Source organism: Schistocerca americana, chromosome 11 (genome assembly GCF_021461395.2).
Source record: "Schistocerca americana isolate TAMUIC-IGC-003095 chromosome 11, iqSchAmer2.1, whole genome shotgun sequence".
Taxonomy (NCBI): domain Eukaryota; kingdom Metazoa; phylum Arthropoda; class Insecta; order Orthoptera; family Acrididae; genus Schistocerca; species Schistocerca americana.
The window spans coordinates 157,543,375-157,568,102 of record NC_060129.1 but is presented as its reverse complement, the minus strand read 5'-3'; the positions used below and the strand labels follow the sequence as shown (position 1 = coordinate 157,568,102).

Below are 24,728 nucleotides of genomic sequence, written 5' to 3'. Positions count from 1 at the left end.
TAGGTGGACAATACAATTCACACACAATGATACATAATCGTGGAAGACAGAACACTTATTCTGAAGTTATATCACGAACTGGTAACTGACAAGCATTTGCCAAATGTCGTGCATAAAAGTAATGCAGGTGATGTAACACAAGAAGAGGTGCATGCTAACAGCCAACGAGAAGAAAGTATACAAAAAAATTATTAAAGAGACAGACCACAGCGGGAATCTGTAGAAATGCCAGGTACCTCTCTGCTTGAGGTGACAAGCAAACATGCACACCGCAAAACATACAACATCGTTATGCACAGTGTACATACTGTTGAGGAAAAAGTTTAAAATATATTGTATGTAGTATATTCAAAATTAGTGAATCTCAGTAAAGTACGTGACAGAAAAGGAATTATACCAATTTATAGAGTTACGAAAACCTGAGGGACGCAATCCTAATAAAATATCAAAAAGCGATGAGGGAACTACTGGAGAAGGAAATAAATGTTAGAACAGAACACAAACAAACTACGACAGTATTTAAAAGACTGGTCGAGAATTGTGTTAGTAAGGATAACAAGAAGAGAGCAGAACGTGTGTCGAGAAAGACTTTTGTTATGCATGGTTCCAATAAGCACATCGATGTACAGGTAGAAGAAAGTTAAGACCTTCCTCGCTGACGGCTGTGCGAAGGCGTAAAACAACTTACATAAAAGATCACAAGTTATGAAAGACTAAGTGCCTACGAATGATAGCCTCAGAAACGGAGAGGCTTCGAACGTGCCAGTGTCGTCGGCATCTAGAGAAAGTGGCTGGAGACCAGTAAAACCACGAGCAGACAGTGATGTGTTGAGCGCCCACATCCCATCTCAGAACACTGAGGTCAGAGTTTTGTACAGCAGGGCAGGTGGTGGTCTGGCGGCACAGTAGAATTCTGGTGCCAGCACAAGTGGTTCACAGCAAAAACCTGGCACACGTTGTTGAATGTGAATATGCATACTGCATGATCTGATACAAGTTTGCATGTGGACAGATTAAATCATCATTGTTGGATCTTGCCCACTCGTCTTGTATAGGGTGCCTAATGGATGCTGCATTCTCAGAATTCTACACAATAACTTAAGCTTAAAACGTTAGTAGCTTTATTTCTATAAAGCAGATTGACAATACTTAACTTTAATGTAAAAAGGTGTCACAAGCGATGGGCGACATGCAATATAAAGTAGTCTAGTGCAATATGCAATGTTCAAGCAAGTCTGTCTCTCAGTTTGTGGATCACAACCATCAGTTCTCGTAGCACTCTCTGCTATGCCATGCTAATGCTGTCCACTAATGTCTGGCCGCGGCTGGCAGGAGCGGCGCCTATATTCATTTCTCGCAGGTGTCAATCCAGTCATGGTGCGGTCCTAATCAGTGCACCATTGGCCCATGTCGTTTCACTGCCTTCTCTGGTCTTGCGTTCTTCGTCTTGGTTAAAGGGGTCTTGTATTGAGTGCGACCATGGTGGGGGATGAATGAGTGTAGGCGCAACGATGGGCCGAAAGCTGTGGCTGCAGGGGACATCAAGCTTCCAGCCGTACCCCGCCATCCGGCCTGTGCTCTGGCAAACATGGCCCTCCTGGATACCACCAGAAGGGTATGCGTCCACCTCCTGGTGTAGAACATGTAGAAGGCGGCGACTGTTGTGTTGTGGGCGGATCCAGCTCTATAGGTAGGACGAGAGGGGACGGAGAAGGCGAAGGCTCCACCTCAATGTGGTCGTCCTGCAGTGTCTTGATGTGCTGTGGCCACTTTGCTCTCTGGACCCGTGAATCAGGGGGAAGAGACACTCAAAAATCGTTGTGTACACGACAGTGGCGAAGTTGATTTTGATGGCGGCACTGCAAAGCATCTGGAACTTAAAAAAGATACATGCAAGCGCCAAGTCGATGGACCATCCCATCCTTGTCGCCCACTGCTGGGTCTTGCCCACTCGCCTCGTATAGGTTGCTGCCTTCTCGGAATTCTATATAACAATTCAAGTTAATAACTTTAATAGTTTCACTTCGTTAAAGCAGATTGACAATGCATAATTTTAATGTACAAAGGTGTCGCAAACGATGAGGGACACGCAATATAAATCAGAGTCTTGTGTAACATGCAGTGTTTAGGCAAGTCTGTCACAAAGTTTGTGGATCACAACTATCAGTTCTCGTAGCACTCTCTGCTATGCCATGCTAATTCTGTCCACAAATGTCCAGGCGAGGCTGTCAGGAGCGGCGCTTATATACACTTCTTGCAGGTATGGTGCGGCCCTAATCAGTGCACCATTGGCCCATGTCGTTTCACTGCCTTCTCTGGTCTTGAGTTCTTTTTCTTCGTTCTGGCGCTCGTGGTTATGCCAGAACCGTCACTACCACTGTAGTGGCAGCAGGCTCATCGAGACTGGACAGTGGATCACTGGAAACGTATGTTCTAGTAGGATGAATCATGTTCTTTTGGTTACATTATGCTGATGGCCATGTCCAGACATGCCATCGTCCAGGTGGACAGTTACCCAAAAGATGCACAGGTCCATATATGCTGCACAGTGAGAGCCGGAGTATGTGGTGGGTGTTATCACCTGGGCTTACATGACATCTGTCACCGATGCCACCATGACAGCTGAGGATTACCTGTACACTAATGCGGATAACCTGTACATTTTCATGCTTTATGTCTTCCTCAACGACTATGACCCTGTCACGAAGACAGGATTGTGGTACAGTGACTGGAGGAGAATGATACTGAACTCCTCTTGTCTCGTCCACATAATTTGCAGCGTGTGAACCTGATGGAACACATTTAGCTCGCTATCAGACGTCACCTCCACGAATACAAAGCAGTAGTCCATAATTTTCGAGAGCACTGTGTTGTGTAAATGTAGAGATAACACACACATAAATTTAATCAGAATTATGAACAGAAAGGCTAAATAAGGGTGACAGCTACACTGAATCTGATTCTTTGGCATTACACATTGCACACTACAAGCAAAGCAAAGTAGGTGCCAACAGAACAGTTAGTGGCCGAGGACGGAACGCAACAGCAGGCATAGTAAGGAATTACACAACATGTCCCCACTGTCCTCTTTCATCCCCCTCACCATAGAGGATTTCTCTGCATCTACTATCCAGCATGGTAGCCATCCATCTTGGGCAGCTGTCAGGTACCCTCTTGGTCCTAGCCCCCTAACAACCCAGGGATCGCACTGCTGATGTCTGAGCTGCAAACTCCCCCCATTTGCCAAGCAGTACATGCCCATCTTCTTGGGGAATCAGGACTCCTGGTCACAGCCATCATGCCAGGTGGCCTTTGCTGTGGCTGGGTGGCGCCTGTGGAGAGACCCTCTGATCAGAGTGCGTGGCATCAGGGCGCACGACCTGCAATAAAGTGCACCAAGTCATCTCTTGTTGGTGACTGGCGCCAGCAATCTCTAAGAAGGGCAGGGTAAACTACAATGTTGACAGATATGATCCTGAATTGTTCTCCTCCGTAGTTACACCATGAGACGAAGAAAGGAGTATGGAAAAGAGAGAACATCGTTCGCCAAGTTATTTAGTCTGCAGCAGAATAGATGGGCACTGCTTTCTGGCTATAAAGCCTCTATTTTCTTTATCAAGAACCTGGAGGACGAGTTTGACGAAGTGGCTGTATTATCGAAAATGAGAAATGCGGCAGTCCTAAACTAGACAGTATCCTGAGCCCAGCCCTGGGCGTTGCTCGCCTGTGACCTGCTCAGTCATATTCCTCTTCCTGTCATCCCCCATCAACATGGTCCCCCACAACATGGTCGAGGGGATTATTTTCCACCAGGACCTTCTCTTGCAATCTGACGACAAGCACCACACCAATTTAGAACAGTGGGGTGTTCACCTCATTCGGCATATCTATACGGGACTGAAAAACAATATGGTTGCTACTGGTGCCTACATCTTGCCCTTTGAAGTTGGTTCATTTCCCAAAAAATCAAGGTGATGGTATATCGATGTGATGTAAAACCATACGTCCTACCCCCTATATGGTGCTTGAACTGCTGGTAATTTGGGAATATGTTTTCCCACAGCAATTCCAGCACCACATGTTGAGACTTGCAAACCGTTACAACATTCTCCTTTCAAGGCAACAATTTCTACCCGTAATGAAATGGCAAACTTTTGCATGGTAAGAAAACACACTCATAACCAACTAACTGTATAAAACACGTAAGCACGTTGAGTAAAAGCCTTAAAAGGTACTGAATAGAAAAAACACACAACAGTTCTTGCTGGCTATAAACAATATAAAATAATCCACTACGGCATACATTAACAACCTTGCTTGATTATAGCCATATATACATAAACACAAATTTACGTAAGTTAGAGCTTCCAGATGAGCAGGAATTCCTTATGCAATTGACTAGTTCTTACTACGAGGAAAAAGAAATTTTTTCTTCTTTCTTGGAGTACCTTTTACATGTGAGTCTAGTAATACCAGTTATGGTAGGCGAGAGAATGGATCACTCTTAGTGCCTTGCATTTTAAACAGTACAACCATTGGTGCCTTAGACTTTCACAGACATAGCAGAGGCTAATAGTCGAATAAACCCGTAGGTGGCCGGCCACGGTGGCCGAGCGGTTCTAGCCGCTTCAGTCCAGAACCGCGCGACTGCTACAGTCGCAGGTTTGAATCCTGCCTCGGGCATGGATGTGTGATGTCCTTAGGTTAGTTAGGTTTAAGTAGTTATATGTTCTAGGGGCCTGATGACCTGATGTTAAGTCTCATAGTGCTCAGAGCCATTTGAACCAAACCCGTAGGTAAGCTGGGAGAGGAAAGAAGCAATCCGAACCACAGATTTACTCTGACTCGCCCCCCTTTGGTCCTCAAAAGGGGACAAACGGACCACCCTTTCTAATATTACCACCTTCCCGCAGGTGGGCAGACGAGAATGAATGGCGGGAAACCCCCAAAATATACGGTTGATATAATTAACATGAATAAGTACATTGAATTCAATTAAACTTCAGAAAATCTGTAACAATCAATACTCAACTTCTGGTGCGTTACTACTCCCAGGCTGAACCAACGCAACACCTCTGCCGAGCCGCCCGCTGCCAGGCATTTCAACGGACGCAGGAAGGCGCGCCGATTTTCAGAACCTCCTCGCCGGTCGACAGCATACGGCCGAACTGCAAATTAGGCCCCTCGCAGACCCACGCTCAGGAAGACTCCTTTCGCGACGAGCAGTTAATGCCGCATACCATGGAGCCGCTGTTCGCGTCGCTTACGCTGATGCCGCGGTCTGCGCGCTGTCCCTCTGGCACCAGCAGAGAAGTCGCTTCTTCATACCGCAACTGCAAACTCTCCACAAGAGCCCACACAGCCAAATCATAAACCCTCGCGAACAGCCCACTTTTCCCCTTTCCCTCTAGAGGGAGACACCGAAGCCTTCAATTGCGACAACAGCACCACCGTCAGAGAAAGGAGGGCGACTGCTTCACGCTACGTGCTGTGGCGCGCTTTTCAAAGCTAACTTTACTATGGCTCACCAGTGGTCCCAACACCACCAGTCCCTAGCAGTTCCAGGTCTGAGGACGAGGTGGAGATCGTAGAATCCCTCAAGGTCCTAGATCTTGCTGACGCTTCAGACGCAACAGTCCTGGATACCAGCACTCATGGTGACACTGAGGCATAAACTTTCTCCTTGATCCCTTCATGCATTCCCAAATGACTGACTACCTATTGCTCCAGTGGAACTGCGGCGGTTTTTTGTCCCACCTCGCTGAATTATGACAACTTTTGAGCATTACATTTGCGTTTTGCATTGCTTTTCAGGAAACGTGGTTTCCTGTGATGTCGACCCCAGCCCTTTCTGCCTGACATGGGTACTACAAAAAATGTACTGACTGTGACAGACTGCAAGGTGGAGCCTGCATCTATCTATGTCTGTAGCGAACCTATGCTCTTTGAAACACTTTTGGGAGCTGTGAGGACAATGCAGGAAATTACCATCAGCAATATATACGTCCCTCCAGACGATGAAGTTTTGCACCATGTATTAGCTGCCCTAATTTCTCAAGTCCCACCCCCACCCCCACTTTTCCTACTTCTGGGTGATTTTAATGCCCCTAACTTTGTTTGGGGTGGAACCAAGATTGCTGCTGTGGTAAGGTTTTCAATGATCTACTAACTCACCTCAGTTTTTGCCTCCTCATTACAGGTGCCCCCATTCACTTTAGTGTGGCATATGACACATACTGAGCCGTTGATCCCTTGGTTTGCAGTCCTGGTCTGCTCCTTTATATCCACTGGAGATCTCACGACGAATTGTGTGGTAGTGACCACTTTCCACTCTTTCTGTCCCTACCCCAGCATCGCCTGGACACTTGCCCATATGGGCTCTTACCAAGGCTGAATGGGATACTTTCAAGTGCACTACAACTGTAGAATCTCCTTTTTATAGGACCACCATTACTACCATTGTTGCCCAAGCTGAATCTTGAATCTCTAATTCCTCAGGTTGCCCCAGTGGAAGTCAGTGCCTTGGTGGTCACTCAAAATCGCTGTGGCCATTAGAGACTGTAGGTGGGCCCTTCAACATCATAAGCACCATGGATTTCTAGAGCACGTCATTGCCTTCAAACAGCATCGTGTCCAGGTATGTCAGCTCATTGCATGATGGTAGTATTGGGGACGATACAACTCCACCATTGGCACAAGAACCTCTCCTTCCCAGGTCTGGACCAAGTTCAGATGCCTTTACGGATATGAGACTCATGCAGGTATACATGGAATTTCGAGATGGAGCTGTATATGCCGATCCACACATAATTGGAGAATGTCTCGTGGATCATTATCTTCGCACCTCAGCATCTGAGAATTAAACAGTGGTGAAACGACAATTCCTATCTCTCGCTCCACACCAATCCGAGACATATGGTGCTCCCTTCAGTGAGTGGGAATTGCTCAGTGCCCTTGCCAATTCTCCTGACTCAACCCCTGGGGCAGACCACATCAATTCCCAAAAGCTTAAACGTCTGTCAGTGGATTATCAGTGCCACATCCTTGTCATCATCAACTGAATCTTGAGCGATGGCGACTCCCCATCGCAGTGCCAGGAGAGTATGATCATCCCAGTGCTAAAGCCTGGTAAGAACTTGCTAGATTTGGACTATTATCGTCCTATCAGCCTCACCAACGTTCTGGGCAAGCTGCTTGAATGTATGGTGAGCTGGCCGTTGTGTTGGCTCCTCAAGTCTCAGCGTCTTCTGGCTCCCTCCCAGGGCGGTTTTTGGCGAGTTCGCTCTACCACTGACAACTTACTCTACCCGGAGACTGCGATCTGAATGGTCTTTTCCCGGCGTCAGCACCTCATTTCCACCTTTTTTGGTCTGACGAAAGCCTACAATATCACTTGGCGACACCACATCTTCTCTACTCTGCATGAGTGGTGTCTTTGGGGCCCGCTCCCGATTTTTATACGGAACTTTTTGTCGCTACGCATTTCAGAGCTCGAGCTGGTGCCTCACACTGTTCGCCTCACATCCAAGGGAATGGGGTCCCACACGGCTCTGTCCTGAGCGTTCCAATCTTTTTAATCATCGTTAATGGTCCTCAATATCTCCTTACCTATATGCTGATGATTTTTGTATTTCCCTTTGCTCCTCTTCTGTTGGTGTGGCTGAACGTCGACTGCTGGAAGTTATACAAAAGGTGCAGCAGTGGGTCCTCACTCACAGGTTTCAGTGTTCAGCTGCCAAGACTTGTCATGCCCTTCTGTTTTTGTTGTACTGCCATCTCCATCTGTAACTTTACCTTGATGACCAACTACTTAATGTAGTGGAGACATTCTGCTTTTTGGGACTGGTCTTTGATACTTGCTTAACTTGGCTTCCCCATCTTCGTCAGCTTAAGGAAATGTGCTGGCAGCATGTTAATGTTATTCAGTGCCTGCATCACAACGAATGGGGTGCTAATCGCCCTACACTGCTGCAGCTGTGCAAAGCACTTTGCAGTCCCTTCTTTCCTATAGATGCCTGGTGTGTGGTTCTGCTTTGCCATCAGCATTCCAGCTGCTGGACTCTATACACCACTGTGCGACAGGAGCTTCCCAAACCAGCGTCCTTGTAAAGGCTGGTGTTCCTCCATTGCGAATTAGGTGACAGCAGTTGCTTGCAAATTATACTTCCCATATTCATTATTCGCCTTACCATTCAAATTATGATCTCCTTTCCCTAATATGGCTAACCATCCCTGACAAGCCGGCTGCGGTGGTCTAGCGGTTCTGGCGCTGTAGTCCGGAACCGCGGGACTGCTAGGTCGCAGGTTTGAATCCTGCCTCGGGCATGGGTGTGTGTGATGTCCTTAGGTTGGTTAGGTTTAAGTAGTTCTAAGTTCTAGGGGACTTATGACCTAAGATGTTGAGTCCCATAGTGCTCAGAGCCATTTGAACCATCCCTGACAACAGCAGCGCACATTGGGGATGCCAATTGCAATTTGTGTTTGCTTCTTACTGATCTCGACACTTTCCTTCTATCACTTTTCTATGTACAAAATTGTTAAGGCTTTCGTGGCCACTTGTTGACAAACTGCCTATTGGCTTCTGTCTCGGGTTCTTCGGCCGACGTTCATCTAATGATTTTTCTGGAGTTTCGCCAGCACGAGTGGCTGGCATTGTCAAAGCTTCACCCTCCATTGCCGGTGGTGAACTGGAGGCGAGCTCGCGGCCGCAGACTATATGTAAACACGGCGTAAAGACGATTTTCAAACCGACAAGGAAGATCAAAGAGTGTCTTAGATCGGCGAAGGAGAAAAGAGACCCACTTGCAATGTCGGGAATATACCGTATTCCATGCACATGCGGAAAAGTTTATGTCGGAATGACTGGACGATCAATTAACACCAGGATCAAAGAGCATAAGCGACATTGCAGGTTGGGGCAGGTGGAGAAATCGGCCGTGGTAGAGCATGCACTGAATGAGGCCGACCACGTAATAAAATTCTCCGACACGCAAGTTCTGGCTGTAGAGAAGCACTGTCACACGCGCTTGTTCAGAGTAGCTGTAGAAATACAAAAACACGCGAACAGTTTCAACAAGAAAGAGGAAAGTCTTAAGGTAAACGGATCCTGGCTGCCCATACTGCAGCGAACGACCGTCGCAGGTAGCAAGAGGAGAACCGCACCGAAATGACCGCGGAGAAGCCCTCGGACGTTGGCGCGCCAGGTACATATAGTCTGCGGCCAGAGCTCGGCCCCAGTTCACCACCGGCAATGGAGGGTGAAGCTTTGACAATGCCAGCCACTCGTGCTGGCGAAACGTCAGAAAAATCATTAGATGAACGTCGGCCGAAGAACCCGAGACAGAAGCCAATAGGCAGTTTGTCAACAAGTGACCACCAAAGCCTTAACAATTTTGTATTATGCCTCTACGGGGAGGAGATTTGCAGATTGTACCGACGCCTTGAGTACGACGGAAGAAGAAAGCGCGACTGATGTCCTCTCTCGCCTTTCTGTCACGGTGCCGAGATGAATGTGCTACACCGAAGTTCTTGAGATGCAAGCGCCTATTCACCACCGCCCAAGCACATCGTATCTACGACAGAATGGAACGAGCTTTTCTTCGTGAGCGAGTACAGACAACACGGAGAGACTTGGCAAGAACGGATCGGGAACTTCTGAACATTTTCTATCCACTAAGTAGCAGAATGCATCGAGACGACTGGGACAAGATCGACAGCATCACTCACAGGAGCATGCAGAACGAACTCGAGCGCTGCACTGAGCGGCAAAAGAAAAAGTTTGAAAGATGCCGGAAGCAGACCGACAAGGCGATTCCCGACATGTCACACACAGTGGTCAACCTCACTGAACGACAATTGACCGAAGAGGAAGTGTCTGTTCTTCAAAAAGGAGGGAATTTCGCTATCATCCCGAGAACTATACCTATGGAGGACATCATTGCCTACACCGAAGCAGCCATTCGGACCCTTCCTTGTGAAAGGGCAGAGGAAATACGCACTGTAACAGCCAGGATACTGCGCCGAGCAAAACCACCAGCTTGCAACATGAAGAAAGAAGAGGTACAAGCCATTAAGAATCTCATCGCCGACAAGAGTGTATTGGTACTGCCTGCCGATAAGGGGAATGCGACCGTCGTAATGAAGACCGAAAATTATGAGCAAAAGATCCGAGACCTATTACATCCGACGACGTACCGAAAACTAAGCGCAGATCCAACGCAGCGTATCACTCGGAATACGAATCGATTAATCAAGGCGTCTTCTCTGCCGGCGGACATACAGAGAAACCTGCGCAACACAGAAGCCCTACCGCCTCGGCTGTATGGATTACCCAAGATCCATAAGAACAACGTTCCACTGAGACCGATCGTTAGCGCTCCTGGCTCACCAACGTATAAACTGGCGAAACACTTGGCCTCTCTGCTCCAGCCACACGTGGGGAAGACCGACACATACATTAAGGACTCAGGACATTTCATTGAGAAGCTGAAGAAACTGAAACTTGCGCCAAACGACATCCTGGTCAGTTTTGATGTTGTTTCGTTATTTACGAAAGTGCCATTCAGTGACGCTCTGGAGCACATCGGTTCCATGTTCCCGCAAGACATCAAAAAGCTCTTCCATGCATGTCTCACCACGAGGTATTTCACGTGGAATGGCGATTTCTACGAACAGCTGGAAGGTGTCGCCATGGGTAGTCCTCTCAATCCAGTGGTGGCCAACTTCTTCATGGAACAATTCGAAGCACAGGCACTGGACTCGGCGACTTGCAAACCTAAGGTGTGGTACAGGCACGTCGATGATACTTTCGTGGTGTGGAAACCACTCGGTGAATTCCTAAGACACTTGAACAGCCTCCATGCCAACATAACATTTACCATGGAAGTAGAAAAGGACAAGAAACTGCCATTTCTAGATGTGCTGGTCACAAGGGACGGCGAAAACCTGGGACACAGCGTGTATCGGAAACCGACACACACGGACCGATACCTGCTCAATCTGTCAAACCACCACCCGAGCCAGAGAAGAGGCATGATTAGTACGCTCGTAACGAGAACAGGACGAATATGTGAACCTCAACACCTCAAACGAGAAATGCAACACCTGGAAACTGCTCTGCGGAGCAATGGGTACTCCACAAATTACATTAGCAGTGTAACAGAGCCAAACACTCGGCGAAGTAAGGAACCAGAAAAAGAAATGTCGGGCACGGCCTTTCTGCCATACATTCCCAGAGTGACGGACAGAATCGGCCGTATATTGCGCAAACACGGCGTAAAGACGATTTTCAAACCGACAAGGAAGATCAAAGAGTGTCTTAGATCGGCGAAGGAGAAAAGAGACCCACTTGCAATGTCGGGAATATACCGTATACCATGCACATGCGGAAAAGTTTATGTCGGAATGACTGGACGATCAATTAACACCAGGATCAAAGAGCATAAGCGACATCGCAGGTTGGGGCAGGTGGAGAAATCGACCATGGCAGAGCATGCACTGAATGAGACCGACCACGTAATAAAATTCTCCGACACGCAAGTTCTGGCTGTAGAGAAGCACTACCACACGCGCTTGTTTAGAGAAGCTGTAGAAATACAAAAACACGATGATAGTTTCAACAAGAAAGAGGAAAGCCTTAAGGTAAACGGATCCTGGCTGCCCGTACTGCAGCGAACGACCGTCGCAGGTAGCAAGAGGAGAACCGCACTGGAAATGACGGCGGAGAAGCCCTGGGACGTTGGCGCGCCAGGTACATATAGTCTGCGGCCGCGAGCTCGGCTCCAGTTCACCACCGGCAATGGAGGGTGAAGCTTTGACAATGCCAGCCACTCGTGCTGGCGGAACGTCAGAAAAATCACTTTTCTATGTGTTCACTTTGTGGTCCATACCACAGCCACTGGTTCGTCTGGACCTATCGCAAAGCCCAAAAGGCTCAGTTCTACCTGTGGCCTCCACTGGCAGTTTTTTTCTATTGTTGGTGAGTTTCAGGACTCAGAAACAGTCTACACAGATGGCTCAATGGCTCTTGTTGGCTTCACTTACGTTCACATTGGAGATGCTGATCAGAGCTCCTAGCTGGATTGCGTCAGTGTTTTCACTGCACAGTTGGTAGCTATCTCGCGCACTCTTCAGCATATCCATTCCTGCACAGGTGAGTCCTTCGTCATCTCTAGTGACTGTTTAAGTAGCGTACAAGCTCTCTATCAGTACTTCCCTCACCACCCTTTGCTGTTAACTATCCAGCAGTCTCTTTGTGCGCTCGGCGACAGCGGACATTCGGTGACCTACATTAGGACCCCAGGACATGCTGGGATCCTGGGCAATGAACTTGCTGGCAGGCTGACCAAACATGCTACCAGTAAACCAACTCTGGAAATCTTCGCACTGGAGACTGATCTCCAGTTGGTCTTATGCTGTAAAGTTTTCAGGATCTGGGATGCTTAATGACACACGGTCAGTATACCAAATAAACTATGTGTTGTCAAGGAGAATACAAATCTGTGATAATTATCCATACAAGCCACTCGCAGGGAGTCTGTTGTCCTTTGCTAACCCCACATCAGCCGCACCTGGCTGACACATAGACACCTCCTCCGTCGCTAGGACGTACCTCAGTGTTGCTGTAGGTCCCACTTGACTGTCGTCCTCATCTTACTGGACTGCCCTAGTTTAGTTGCTCTGCAGTGGACTTTTAACCTACCCATCACACTGTTAACGGTGTTGGGAGTCAATGTCTTAACAGTTGACATCGTTTTACGTTTTATTTGTGAGGGGAATTTTTATCACACAATCTAATGGTGAGCATCTGGCTTTTTCTATCTTTATTTTAACTCTTCCTCACTCTTTCTTTGCTGTTTTTTAGCCTTAGTGTTCGTATTTTCCCTGTCCAAGTTCGTCTAGCCTTGTCTTTAAGGCTGGAGGTTTTAGTGTGTTGCAGAGTGGCTCGCTCATCCTTTATTCCTGTCGTGATCACCCAGTCCTGGCCATCTGATGCATTGTTCTGATACCATCCACTGTTTTTTCTTTTAGTTTACGTTTTCCACTTTTGTTAGCCTTTTTTGTTTTCTTCTTCAGTGTGGTTTCGAGTCAGTCTTTCGCCTTTTACTTTCCCGAAATCGTTTTGGTAATGTTTTTAACCTGAGAGCTGTTTGAATGTTGGGTAATGGACAGATGACAGCGTAGTTTGATCCCTTTACTCACCACACCAACCAACCAATTAAAACTGCTTCTCATAAAGAATCGAGCTCAATGCAGTTTTCGTAGTACTATCGCTAGGAACATGTCAGATCTATTGCCAGAATGTACAAATATATTTTATATCAGACCTCAGCTTGTAAATCACATCCAGCGAGAATGATAGTTGGGTTTGGCAATGCATATGACTGAGTGAAAAACAATTTTTAATATGACTGTGAGCAAAATGCGATTTAACGGATGAGTGACTAACATGATATACAGTGTTATAATTAACGAGGCATCCACAGTCATCGTTAGTCAGCATCTTATGACAACACTATACCCAGATTAGTATGGGATGGCTGCTGCCAGCAACATCACATGCTTCTGATTTTAAATCACATCTCGTAATATGACAAGGACTTCAGGTTTCCAAGATGAAGAAGATATGTAAGGAAAATGCTCATAAATCAGTTTGCAGTTCAACAGGAACTAAAATTTGCAGAAAACTGCACACGTTTGAACAGCAAGACCAGTAATTGACTACGAAACAGTTCCAGCTCATAAAACTAGCCTAAATATCATCTCCATAAATGCTTGCGGATCTTATGTATTTTCCCACAATTTACAATATGGTTTGAGTTAGTTAGGAACATAACCGTATGTCAGTGCTTCAAAGGCTAGACGGCTGTGACACAAAAATTACTTATAAGATACAAGTGGTAACTTTCATGAAGACTTATACCATTGGTAAAAGCATTTAGCAGTAGTATTTCCACTGTTCACAACATTTCCAAACAGAACACAGGCAGTGGTGTATTCCTTCATGTGTAATGACAGCACCTTCAAGACCATCTTTAGTGTCACAATGCTACAGGACTTGCAGATGTTGGATCTCAAGCCACGGAACTGAACGTCACGAAAGACAAGAAATTACTGCTATGTCCAAATGCATTCTCATTCCATATGAAGCATCTAGCAGATACACTTCGATCAATGTAGATCTAATAAATCACAAGCTAGATTCTGTTTCCGAGTATTAGTCGGACACAGTTTTTTTTCAGGGAATAATCTAAATAATCCCTTGCTGACCACAAAACTCAGAACCAGCAGGTAGGAGGTAATTTGTGATAATGTTCCCATCACAGATAAATTATACAGTTTCCTATCCCTCCAAGTTTACTTTGCCTGCAATTCTGAATAGTAGACAAACGATGAATGGAGCTGCATGGTGGAAAAAACATGTTCACCAACAGAGCAACTTACAAACACACGGAATTCAAGTGCATTCCTAAACCGAAATATACTGATCACCAATGCACTAAATCACTATTTTAAAGAAAAGAAATCCTATTAACTGTCTCTCAAAGTGAAAGATTAAAAAATCTGTTAAAGTCCTTGTTCAGGCTAAGCAGGAAATCTAACTTGCGGTTGTGATGTGAAACAAAATTTAAACTGTCACTAATGTTCATTACATTACTTTGCAAATTCAACTTTTCTGAGTGGTTTTCCAGGGTATCATTTCACTTCAGTGCATGTTCATTGTTTTCAGTGTGATTGGCTTCTTCTTTCTTAGTGCATTAGATTAATTTCACTTCAATTATTGTTTATGGCACATACTGTCTCTCAAATGGTTCAAATGGCTCTGAGCACTATGGGACTTAACTTCTAAGGTCATCAGTTCCCTAGAACTTAGAACTACTTAGACCGATCTAACCTAAGGACATCACACATATCCATGCCCATGGCAGGATTCGAACCTGCGAACGTAGCGGTCGCGCGGTTCCAGTCTGTAGCGCCTAGAACCACTCGGCCACCCTGGCCGGGGGCCTCTCAAAACATCTTATTATAAGTGAATTATATTTTTATAGTAGGTTTGTGTTCCTGCTACTTTCATGAGGTGAAACATTATTTTTCATCACCAGAGAGGAAAAATTGTGCGCCAAAATTATAAATGAAAAACACTGTTTTGAGAATCATTCGGCTAAAAGTCCGTTAAGTATAACAAATATTTTATAAAGTCATTCTTACATTTCAAAGTGAATCATAAGTTACCCCATTTCCTGTTAGTATTTTACGTACAGTAATCCATATGCAGAGAGCGAACTTTTAATTTATGGGAGCACAGTCAGTCCCATGGTTTGAGATCCTACATCTGCATGTACTGTAGCATTGTGACACTAAAGGCAGTCTTGAAGATGCTGTCATTACATAGAAAGTGACACACCACTGGCTGTGTTCTGTTAGGAAATTTATTGGGCAGTGGGAGGACTGCTGCTAAATACTGAAAGAATTGGGAGTGACTCATTATTCAAAAAATGGTTCAAATGGCTCTGAGCACTATGGGACTCAACTGCTGAGGTCATTAGTCCCCTAGAACCTAGAACTAGTTAAACCTAACTAACCTAAGGACATCACAAACATCCATGCCCGAGGCAGGATTCGAACCTGCAACCGTAGCGGTCCTGCGGTTCCAGACTGCAGCGCCTTTAACCGCACGGCCACTTCGGCCGGCCGACTCATTATTACTAACAAAGTTTATATGTATGTAATATTTGTCAAAAATATGGGAGAAAATGCTAGGAAAGCTTATGGCGTGTAGTTTTCATTTTCATGCATGCAATTTTGGGCATGGTTTGCAGGTCTCCACCAAATCCATTGTACATCAGTGCTAGAAACACCACTCAATAAATTGCCTGCTACACCACACCCCATCAGAGATCACTCGTGTACAGAAGGTGGCTATCATCGGTTCACAGTTGAGGCACGCCCATGCTGGGTGGTACCAATACCAGCCCCAAATACCACACATATGAAAGGCAAAGACTCATCGCTCTGTAGAAATTGTGTGTGGCTGCTTCAGCAACAGATTCAGAGTACAGAGTAGCGGATCATTTTTTAACAGCGATAAACTTTGTGGCCCAGAAGCCCACATACGACTGATCTAACAGAATATAGACTTGCAGCATCTTGTCCACCCAGAAAATCTGTTGGGTTGGAGGAGAGGGGATCATGCACTGGGTATACTCATGAGGCAACGAGCTGTAATTAAAGTGGGGATTCCATAAAATATTCAGTCGTAATGAGAAACCGTAGTAGATCAAGTGTCTTAAATTGTCACTGATTCTGGTCAGGTTATAAATGATTACCATTAAAGTACCAGTAATGATAGTTTAACGCCTGTTTGTGAAGCAGCTTCCATAGCTCCGTATTAAATTGCCCAAACAGCTCAGAGACTGGCTCTCATCTGTAGGAGTTTTTTGAATCTGGAGATGTGACTTTGACTCTGTCAGTGATCTGTGCATTTAAAAACTAAGTAGCACTACTTCAAACATTCAGTGTCACACCGTGGGTACACCTTCACCAGACTACACACACACACACACACACACACACAAAACACACACGCACAAAACACACATACACTCAAATATGTGTGCGAGGCAAACATAAATACACTGCCTTCACCAGGACCACACCAAGTGAAACACTGTGGGAGTCAAAAGGGCTTCAGAGCTGTTGGTTCCTGTGCAGTCATTCAGGATTCACGTTTGTTTCTCTCTATATAGAAATGAACCATTATTATCTCATGCAGTTATCACAACTATAAAATGAGTTTTGAGTATGTCAGCTGTATGATTTTCAATAGAATCAGCAACATTTGCAAATCTGTCTGCCCAAAATATTTCTAGAAAAAGGAATTATATATTTTATCGATCAGCGGATATTGGATTCATTAATTTAATACGTCATTTACCATTACTTCTTAATTGACTTTAGTTTCAGAAAATGTTACTAAATTCTTCTCCTGAACACATGTCGCACAGTGTGTTGTATCAGCATGTAGGTATTTTCGTTTAGACCCATCCTAGAGAGATTGTCGCATGTAAATTACATACTGCAGCACTTTCCACGAAACAAGATTTACTTTCCAACGGTTGTCATATCGAGACAAGTACATTAAACTTTAATTTACTCTCATGATCTCGCTGTCGCCTTAAGGCGCATCACGGCCAGAGGAATATAAGACGAAAGTTTCTCTTTCTCTCTATCTCTATCTCTCTCTCTCTCTCTCTCTCTCTCTCTTTGTCTCCCTCCCTCTCTCTCTCTCTCTCTCTCTCTCTCTCTCTCTATCTCTCTCTCTCTCTTTCTCTATGTGTATGTTTATGTGCGTGTGTGTGTGTGTGTGTGTGTGTGTGTGTGTGTGTGTGTGTGTGTGTGTGTGTGTGTGTGTGTGTGTTGTTTGTTTTTTTGTTTGTTTGTGTTAGTTCTTGTGTGTATGTGCATCTGTCAATGGGTGTGATTGTGTGTAGGGGTAGAGGATTCCAGTTTGGTATCATTGCTGTACCCTAAACGTCACTACTAAATGGTTTCCTGGTTAACAGTAGCTTTCTCTGTTTGACGAGTTTGTGTCAAGAAACTTGTTGATAATTGGGTTTACTTTTGCTCCTGTAATAAAAGAAACTTATCTTTAAATAGCAGGAGACGTCATTAGCATTATTTGTCACATTTGCAAGTGTCAGACAGGACTGCTGCACACAGAGACGTAGTAATGGCTGAACGAAGTGGAAGGCAACAACTTCTATAATGACTGAATTCTAAGGTCAAAAAAGTAACGATCACGAATTAAAGTGACAAAATGTGATAACTTTGTATCTTGAGAGTTGGAGTGTAGGAATTTTTTGTGGAGAGTGCATGAAGAATTTGAGAGAATGACGTAACTGTGCATCTGTACGTTAATATAAAACAACTTTCTCAGTGTTCTGTATCACAGATGGGAGATTTATCAGTTGTCAGAGAGATGAGTTTTAGAATTGGTTACAGTTGTACCACTCCGATACGCTTCTTCATCAGAAGTGTGTGTCTGAAGGAAAGTATGAGAGTTTCTGTGTTTTGTGTAGGGCCCTCTCTGCAGCGGAGAAAGGCAGGAGGCTGATCAAGGCAGCTAACGATGGGACAGTGCAAGAGCTGCAAATGCTGCTGGCAGCTGGGGCTGATGTGGGTGCGACGGATGGGAACAAGAACACTGCGCTGCACTGGGCAGCCTGGGAGGGTCACGTGGAAGCGGCGAGCTGTCTGGTGGGGGCTGGCGCGGAGGTGGGCGCCGGGAACTGGGTCCAGAACACGCCGCTGCACTGGGCTGCATGGGGCGGCCGGCCGGCCGTGGTGCGGCTGCTGGCGGCGTTCTCTGCAGACCCCAATGCTAGGAACGTGGACGGGGACACGCCGCTGCACTTCGCGGCTGAGCATGGCCGCACGGAGGAGGCGACTGCACTACTCGATGCAGGGGCTGACAGCGGGGCCAGGAATCACAAGGGGAAAACCCCAGTGGACCGCGCCAGGCAGTTCAACCACCAACACTGGATAGACAGGATAACACGAGACTGGCACTACAATACACGCCTCTGAAGTAAATAGAACACTGCTCTAGTAAAATCACCACAGTAGCGACAATGTGAGATTCATATACACTAATGTGTGTAGCAAGAAGCGAGTTTCCTTCCATGAAAACTCAACAATAATTGAAACGTATATCATTAATAATAAACATGTTTTTAACTAAATTCATTATTGTAAAGTAATTGGTAAAAATATGCTATTACACATAACACCATAGCCAGTGTGGTAGTAAGGCGCTGTACTGTTGCGGTAAGTTGCTGGACTACAGTAACAATAAATCTTCAATTTAATCAACAACAATTTATTTATTCAGCCAACTGCACAGTTTGCAAACACTGCCAGTGAGTGTCCGTCAAGTATGACTTTAAGTAAACAGTTATGATGAAAGTCCAAAGACAGTTGTCTGAACAGAAAAAGAGCACGTTGTATTGAGCAGGAACATCAGTCATCCCCAAGGAAACCATAGAGGCTTAGTTTGTGTCTCAGAATACTGTGATACAGTATCACATTAGCTGTGGAAAAAATAACAATGATTACTAAAACAAACCATTCCTCTTACAATACCATAAAGATATTACAGCACTTCTTAAAAACATCAAGAATTTTCTTACTTGCCAAGGACAAGCATTTACAAGAGAAACACACTCACTAATTATGTCCATGTCTTGCGGAGATGCAATTGTGTTCACAATGCAACAATTTCCAAAATTTATGATAAGGCATACACCCACAGAAATTTTCATTGAAGGAGTCCACATACATGAAAATAAATCATCTTTGGTAAAACAATTACTGACTGGTTCTTCCGTGTAGTATGCTGCACAAAGTGGAAACCGTAAGATAACGACAACTTAAAGAAATAAAAGGTAAAATATTATTAATCTGGCCTTAAGAGTCAATGTAACAATCTATCAAACAATGCTCAGAGCTGTATCTCATCTAGAGTAATTTAAGATTATGTTTACATGTTATTCTAAGCCAATTACATACATGAAAAACAGTTTTGCATCACCCCAGTTCCCAGAACTCCTGAAAATAGATGTTGACTTTGGCTACTGTATCACGGAAACAGTCTATTTTACTGTTCAGAGTTGTCTATACCCACCCAAAGATGTAAATAACCATGTATGAGCAGCGCCTATTAGACGGAGGGAGTCCGACAGCTGATCAGTTCCAGTCATTCCACCAAGAAGGAGGTGCATGGCTAGTGTTGTCTGTAGTTCAACCCTGCCTAGACGGTCAGTACTACGGTCTGATTGCGTTCGCATTGTTTGTGTCAGGAAGGGCTCTCAAGAAGGGAAGTGTCCTGGCGTCTCAGAGTGAATCAAAGTGATGTTGTTCAGACATGGAGGAGATAAAGAGTGAGAGGAACTGTCGATGACATCCCTCGCTCAGGCTGCCCAAGGGCCAGTAATGCAGTGGATGATCGCTTCCCACGGATTATGGCTCGGAGTAACCCTGACAGCAACGCCATCATGTTGCATAATGTTTTTTGTGCAGCCACAGGACATCGTGTTACAACATATACTGTGTGGAATAGGCTGCATGATGCACAACCTCACTCCAGATGTCGATGGTGAGATCCATCTTTGCAACCACAACACCATGCAGTGTGGTACAGGTGGGCCCAACAATATGTGAATGCATCCCTCAGGACTGGCATCAAGTTCTCTTCACCGATAACAGTCGTATATGCCTTCAGTCAGACAACTGTCAGAGATGTGTTTGGAGGTGACCCAGTCAGGATGAACGCATTAGATACACTGCCCAGCGAGTGCAGCAAGATGGAAGTTCCCTGCTCTTTTGGGGTGGCATTATGTGGGGCCGACGTACGCCACTGGTGGTCATGGAAGGGGCCATTATGGCAGCACGATACGTGAATTCCATCCTCCGAACAATAGTGCAACTATATTGGCAGCGTATTAGCGAGGCATTCGTCTTCATGGACCATAATTTGCGCTCCCATCGTGCACATCTTGTAACGATTTCCTTCAGCATAACGACATCGCTTGACTAGAGTGGCCAGCATGTTCTCCAGATATGAACCCAATCGCTCATGCCTGGGATAGGTAGTGCGGTTTATGGACGACGTGACCCTTGAACCACTCTGAGGCATCTACGCCGAATCGCCATTGAGGAGTGGGACAATCTGGAGCAACAGTGCCTTGATGAACTTGTGGGTAGTGTGCCACGACGAATACAGGCACGCATCAATGCAAGAGGACGTGCTACTGGGGATGAGAGGTACCGGTGTGTACAGCAATCTGGATCACCATCTCTGAACGTCTCGCTCTATGGTGGTTCAACATGCAGTGTGTAGTTTTTATGGGCAATAAAAAGGGAGGAAATGATGTTTATGTTGAGCTCTATTCCAGATTCTGTACATATTGCGAAACTCTCCGAACCGAGTTGATGCAAAACTTTTCTTGATGTGTGCGTTTTAGCTTGTCAAGAGGCATCAGATAAGGCGCTCTTGCTTAACTTCTCTCTGTAAATAAATGAATGTATGAAAAGGAACTTCATATATGTCGGTCAAATGTGACCATACATATAATTTGGCATAAACTTCTACCTATTGTGTGAAACTAGTAGATAAAAAGAAGACGAAAATGAACTTATGTAACAAATTGCTCTAACTGGAACGACTTAGCAGAAGTCTTGTTGGGCAGAGTAGTGCCCAACAGCCAACAGCGTTCCACAGGTTACAAACAGAGTAAAGTTAACACTACGCTGGATACCTGTAGGAGGCTCACGAGGAAGAGTAAATAAGCTTACCTTGCAATTAATACACACTGGCCTACGGTTACTATTAAAGGAAACGTAACATATCCAAATACCTCAATAAACGATATGAACGAAGAATGAGTGACGATGGATAAACAGTGTTACGCGGATTAGTACAATTTTGAACTTAGCCAGACTCCCCTTTAAGACAAGTAATGACCTTGGTCACAAAACCTGGCTTAGGCCTGTACTATTCGTATTTTTATTTAATAATGGACATTTATACTAGATCTTAAGTCACTGGCAAGAATAGTAGGAATTAGTACACAACAACAAAAATAAATAACAAGCAGCCAAATCAGTATTTTTCTCAGAAGAGTCCATCAGTTGAGTCACACTAAAACAGAGCATAGGTCTGTAAGAGAAGCGCGGAATACTAACACAAATCAATCACAACTAACGAAATCTGCAGTTAACACCGAAGATCAGTTACTCTCACAGCCCATGAATTGACCACACAGAAATGTATCTGAAGTTCCACCACTGCACGCAATATATAACTGCCCAACTCCGTACAAATTGACCAGGTAAAGGTGCCAGCAAAATCATAGAGGAGAACATTAACTGAACAAAGATAGAGGTGGAACCAGAATGCGATGGATTACTGCGATGTGAAACCAGTACTTGGTGAGACATATCAAGTGTCACAGTTAATTACAAGAATCGCAGTATCGGGCAGTCCAAACCATTTTCCTTCCGCCTAAGGCCTGAGTTATTAATCACGCAGCTCCATTGGTCATCTACAATCCAAGACTCTGCAAAGTCCAACAACCGCAAACACAGCAATAATAGGTCCCTGTCAGCGCCTATGACTCTGACCACGAAATTCTCCATCGGCCATGTAAAATTGTCCTTCATGTGCCCAAAATACCCTGTGCTCGGGCACCTACAGCTGACCTGCGGAGCTAGGAACTCTTAGCTTCGCTGGAACCAAAGAGTGCGCGTGAGCTACTGATACACACTGGTACCAAGGAAACAGAACACGTGTGTGACAGATCCATATTACTGGCATATGAACTCTAGGGTTAGAATGCATTTTCACTTCAAATCTAAGACTACTTCTGTGTGTGCAGACGATGCATTAATTGGCGACCTCTGTTATAATATGACATTAATAGCAATATTCACACCACTTAGTTCTGATCCCAGACTAAATTTACTCATGTGTCAGCAGTAGAGATGGTTTGAAAGCTAGTGTGTTCATAGCATGGCGTTAGTACCAATATTTGCACCATATCGTTTGCGCATGATATGACGCAATATAATAGGATTACGTTTATTTACAATGAATTGTAGAAAACCGTTAGTAACACATGTCCCAACAGAGCTGTAAAACTGTAGTTCCACAACACATTACGATGTGTGGGGTAAAATAGACCTTCACGGTGACATTGCAGGGTGCTGCAGCATATTTTCCCATTTTCAATTTTTGCCTTCCATCCGTCGTCTGTGCATCTCCCTGCACCAGGCGTCACAGCGGCAGAGCGCCTGCAGGTGCCGCAACTCTGGCAGGGCGGGTGCCCTAGTCAGCAGTGTGATGAACTGCAGAAAATGTACCGCTTGTTCAATATGCAGATTGAATAACATTTGGGATAGACTACAACCCTGTCTCACTCCCTTCTCAACCACTGCGAGGGCTTTGTGTGTATCTTGGCTACAATAATGAATTCAATATGCTTTTCGTAGTTGCTTACCCGCACTCCTTTTTTTAAAATCATCATTAATCCTATTCCTGCGTTACCTCTATATCCCTGTATTCACCTTACCAGAAGTTTTGTTTCTCCTGCCAAAGAACGTCGCTAATTCCCACTATATCCAGCTTTAACCTGTCCATTTCCCTTTCTAAATTTTCTAATCTACCAGCCCGATTAATGGATCTGACATTCCACTCACCGATCTGCAGAACGCCAGTTTTCTGTCTCCTGATAAATATGTCCTCCTAAGTAGTTCCTGTCTAGAGATCCGAACGGGGGACTTTTTTACCTACAGAATATTTTACCCAAGAGGGCGCCATAATCATTTAACCATACAGTAAAGCGGTGCCCTCGGAAAAATTACGGCTGTAGTTTCCCCTTGCTTCCAGCCGTTCGCAGTGCCAGAGCAACAAGGCCGTTGTGGTTAATGTTACAAGGCCAGGTCAGGCAATCATCCAGACTGTTGCCCGTGCAACTACTGAAAAAGCTGCTGTCCGTCTTCAGGAACCACACGATTGTCTGGCCTCTCAACAGATACCCCTCCATCGTGGTGGCAACTACGGTACTGCTATCTGTATCGCTGAGGCAAGCAAACCTCCGCGCCAACGGCAAGGTCTATGGTCCATGGATGGGAAATGGAATATATTACACATCAAAAATGAAATTGATAGCATCTTCATTGCATCATGCACTCATTTCATCATCCAAATAAAGTTGTCAAAAGGGTAGACGTTCCCATGCAGACAAAAGTGAAACTGCGACCTATGAACACAAGACAGTCAAACAAATTTCACAAAGATAGACATGAAATGGAACCCACCCTAGGGAGAATGGTGCAACTGAGGTGGTAATTCCAATAACACAAGTACAGGGAATAATTTACTACTTTTTCTATAATTCAAGTAAATAATTGTGATTAAGTTAGTGATGGTCAGCTGAGTTGCTGATATCCATATTGATGGAAGCTAAACAGCTTCTTTGACTCTCCGTGAATGATAAAGCATAATATGTCTATCAAACGTTTCTAAAAGTTAAGCTATCAGTACCTATAGATAATGAGGAATTCATACTTCAGCTGCACAGCTATTGACCTTCACTTGGGGAGTATCAACAACATATACATCTACATGAATTCTCTGCAAATGACATTTAAGTGCCTGGCAGAGGGTTCATCGAGCCACCTTCACAATTCTCTATTATTCCAATCTCGTATAACGTGTAACGAACGAGCAACTGTATCTCTCTGTACGAGCTCTAAGTACCCTTATTTTGTTGTGATCATCGTTTCTCCCTATGTAGGTCTGTATCAACAAAATAATTTCGCATTCGGAGGAAAAGTTGGTGATTGAAATTTCGTTAGAATATTCCGTCGCATAGAAAAATGCCCTTGTTTCAATGATGTCCAGCCCAATCCTGCATCATTTCAGTGACACTCTCTCCCATATCTCGAGATAATATAAAACGTGCTGTCCTTCTTTCAATTGTTTCGATGTACTCCATCAATCCTATCTGGTAAGGATCCAACACTGTGCAGCAGTGTTCTAAAAGGGGACGGACAAGCGTAGTGTAGGCCGTCTCCTTAGTAGGTCTGTTACATTTTCTAAGTGTCCTGCCAATAAAACGCAGTCTTCAGTTAGCCTTCCCCACAATATTTTCTGTATGTTCCTTCCAATT

The 24,728-nt window shown here is 44.9% G+C and overlaps 1 protein-coding gene across 2 annotated transcripts in view; it reads left to right on the top strand.

Annotated features, from left to right (window-relative positions):
* LOC124554081 (ankyrin-3-like) overlaps window positions 1-18,740 on the top strand; it is a 58,777-nt gene extending 40,037 nt beyond the window's left edge. For both annotated transcript variants that reach the window (XM_047128130.1, XM_047128131.1), the window contains one exon: window positions 18,078-18,740. In XM_047128130.1, coding sequence (XP_046984086.1) covers window positions 18,078-18,585 — 508 coding nt within the window. In that variant the 3' untranslated portion in view covers window positions 18,586-18,740. The remainder of the gene's footprint in view (window positions 1-18,077) is intronic.
* The last annotated feature ends 5,988 nt before the right edge of the window (window positions 18,741-24,728 follow it).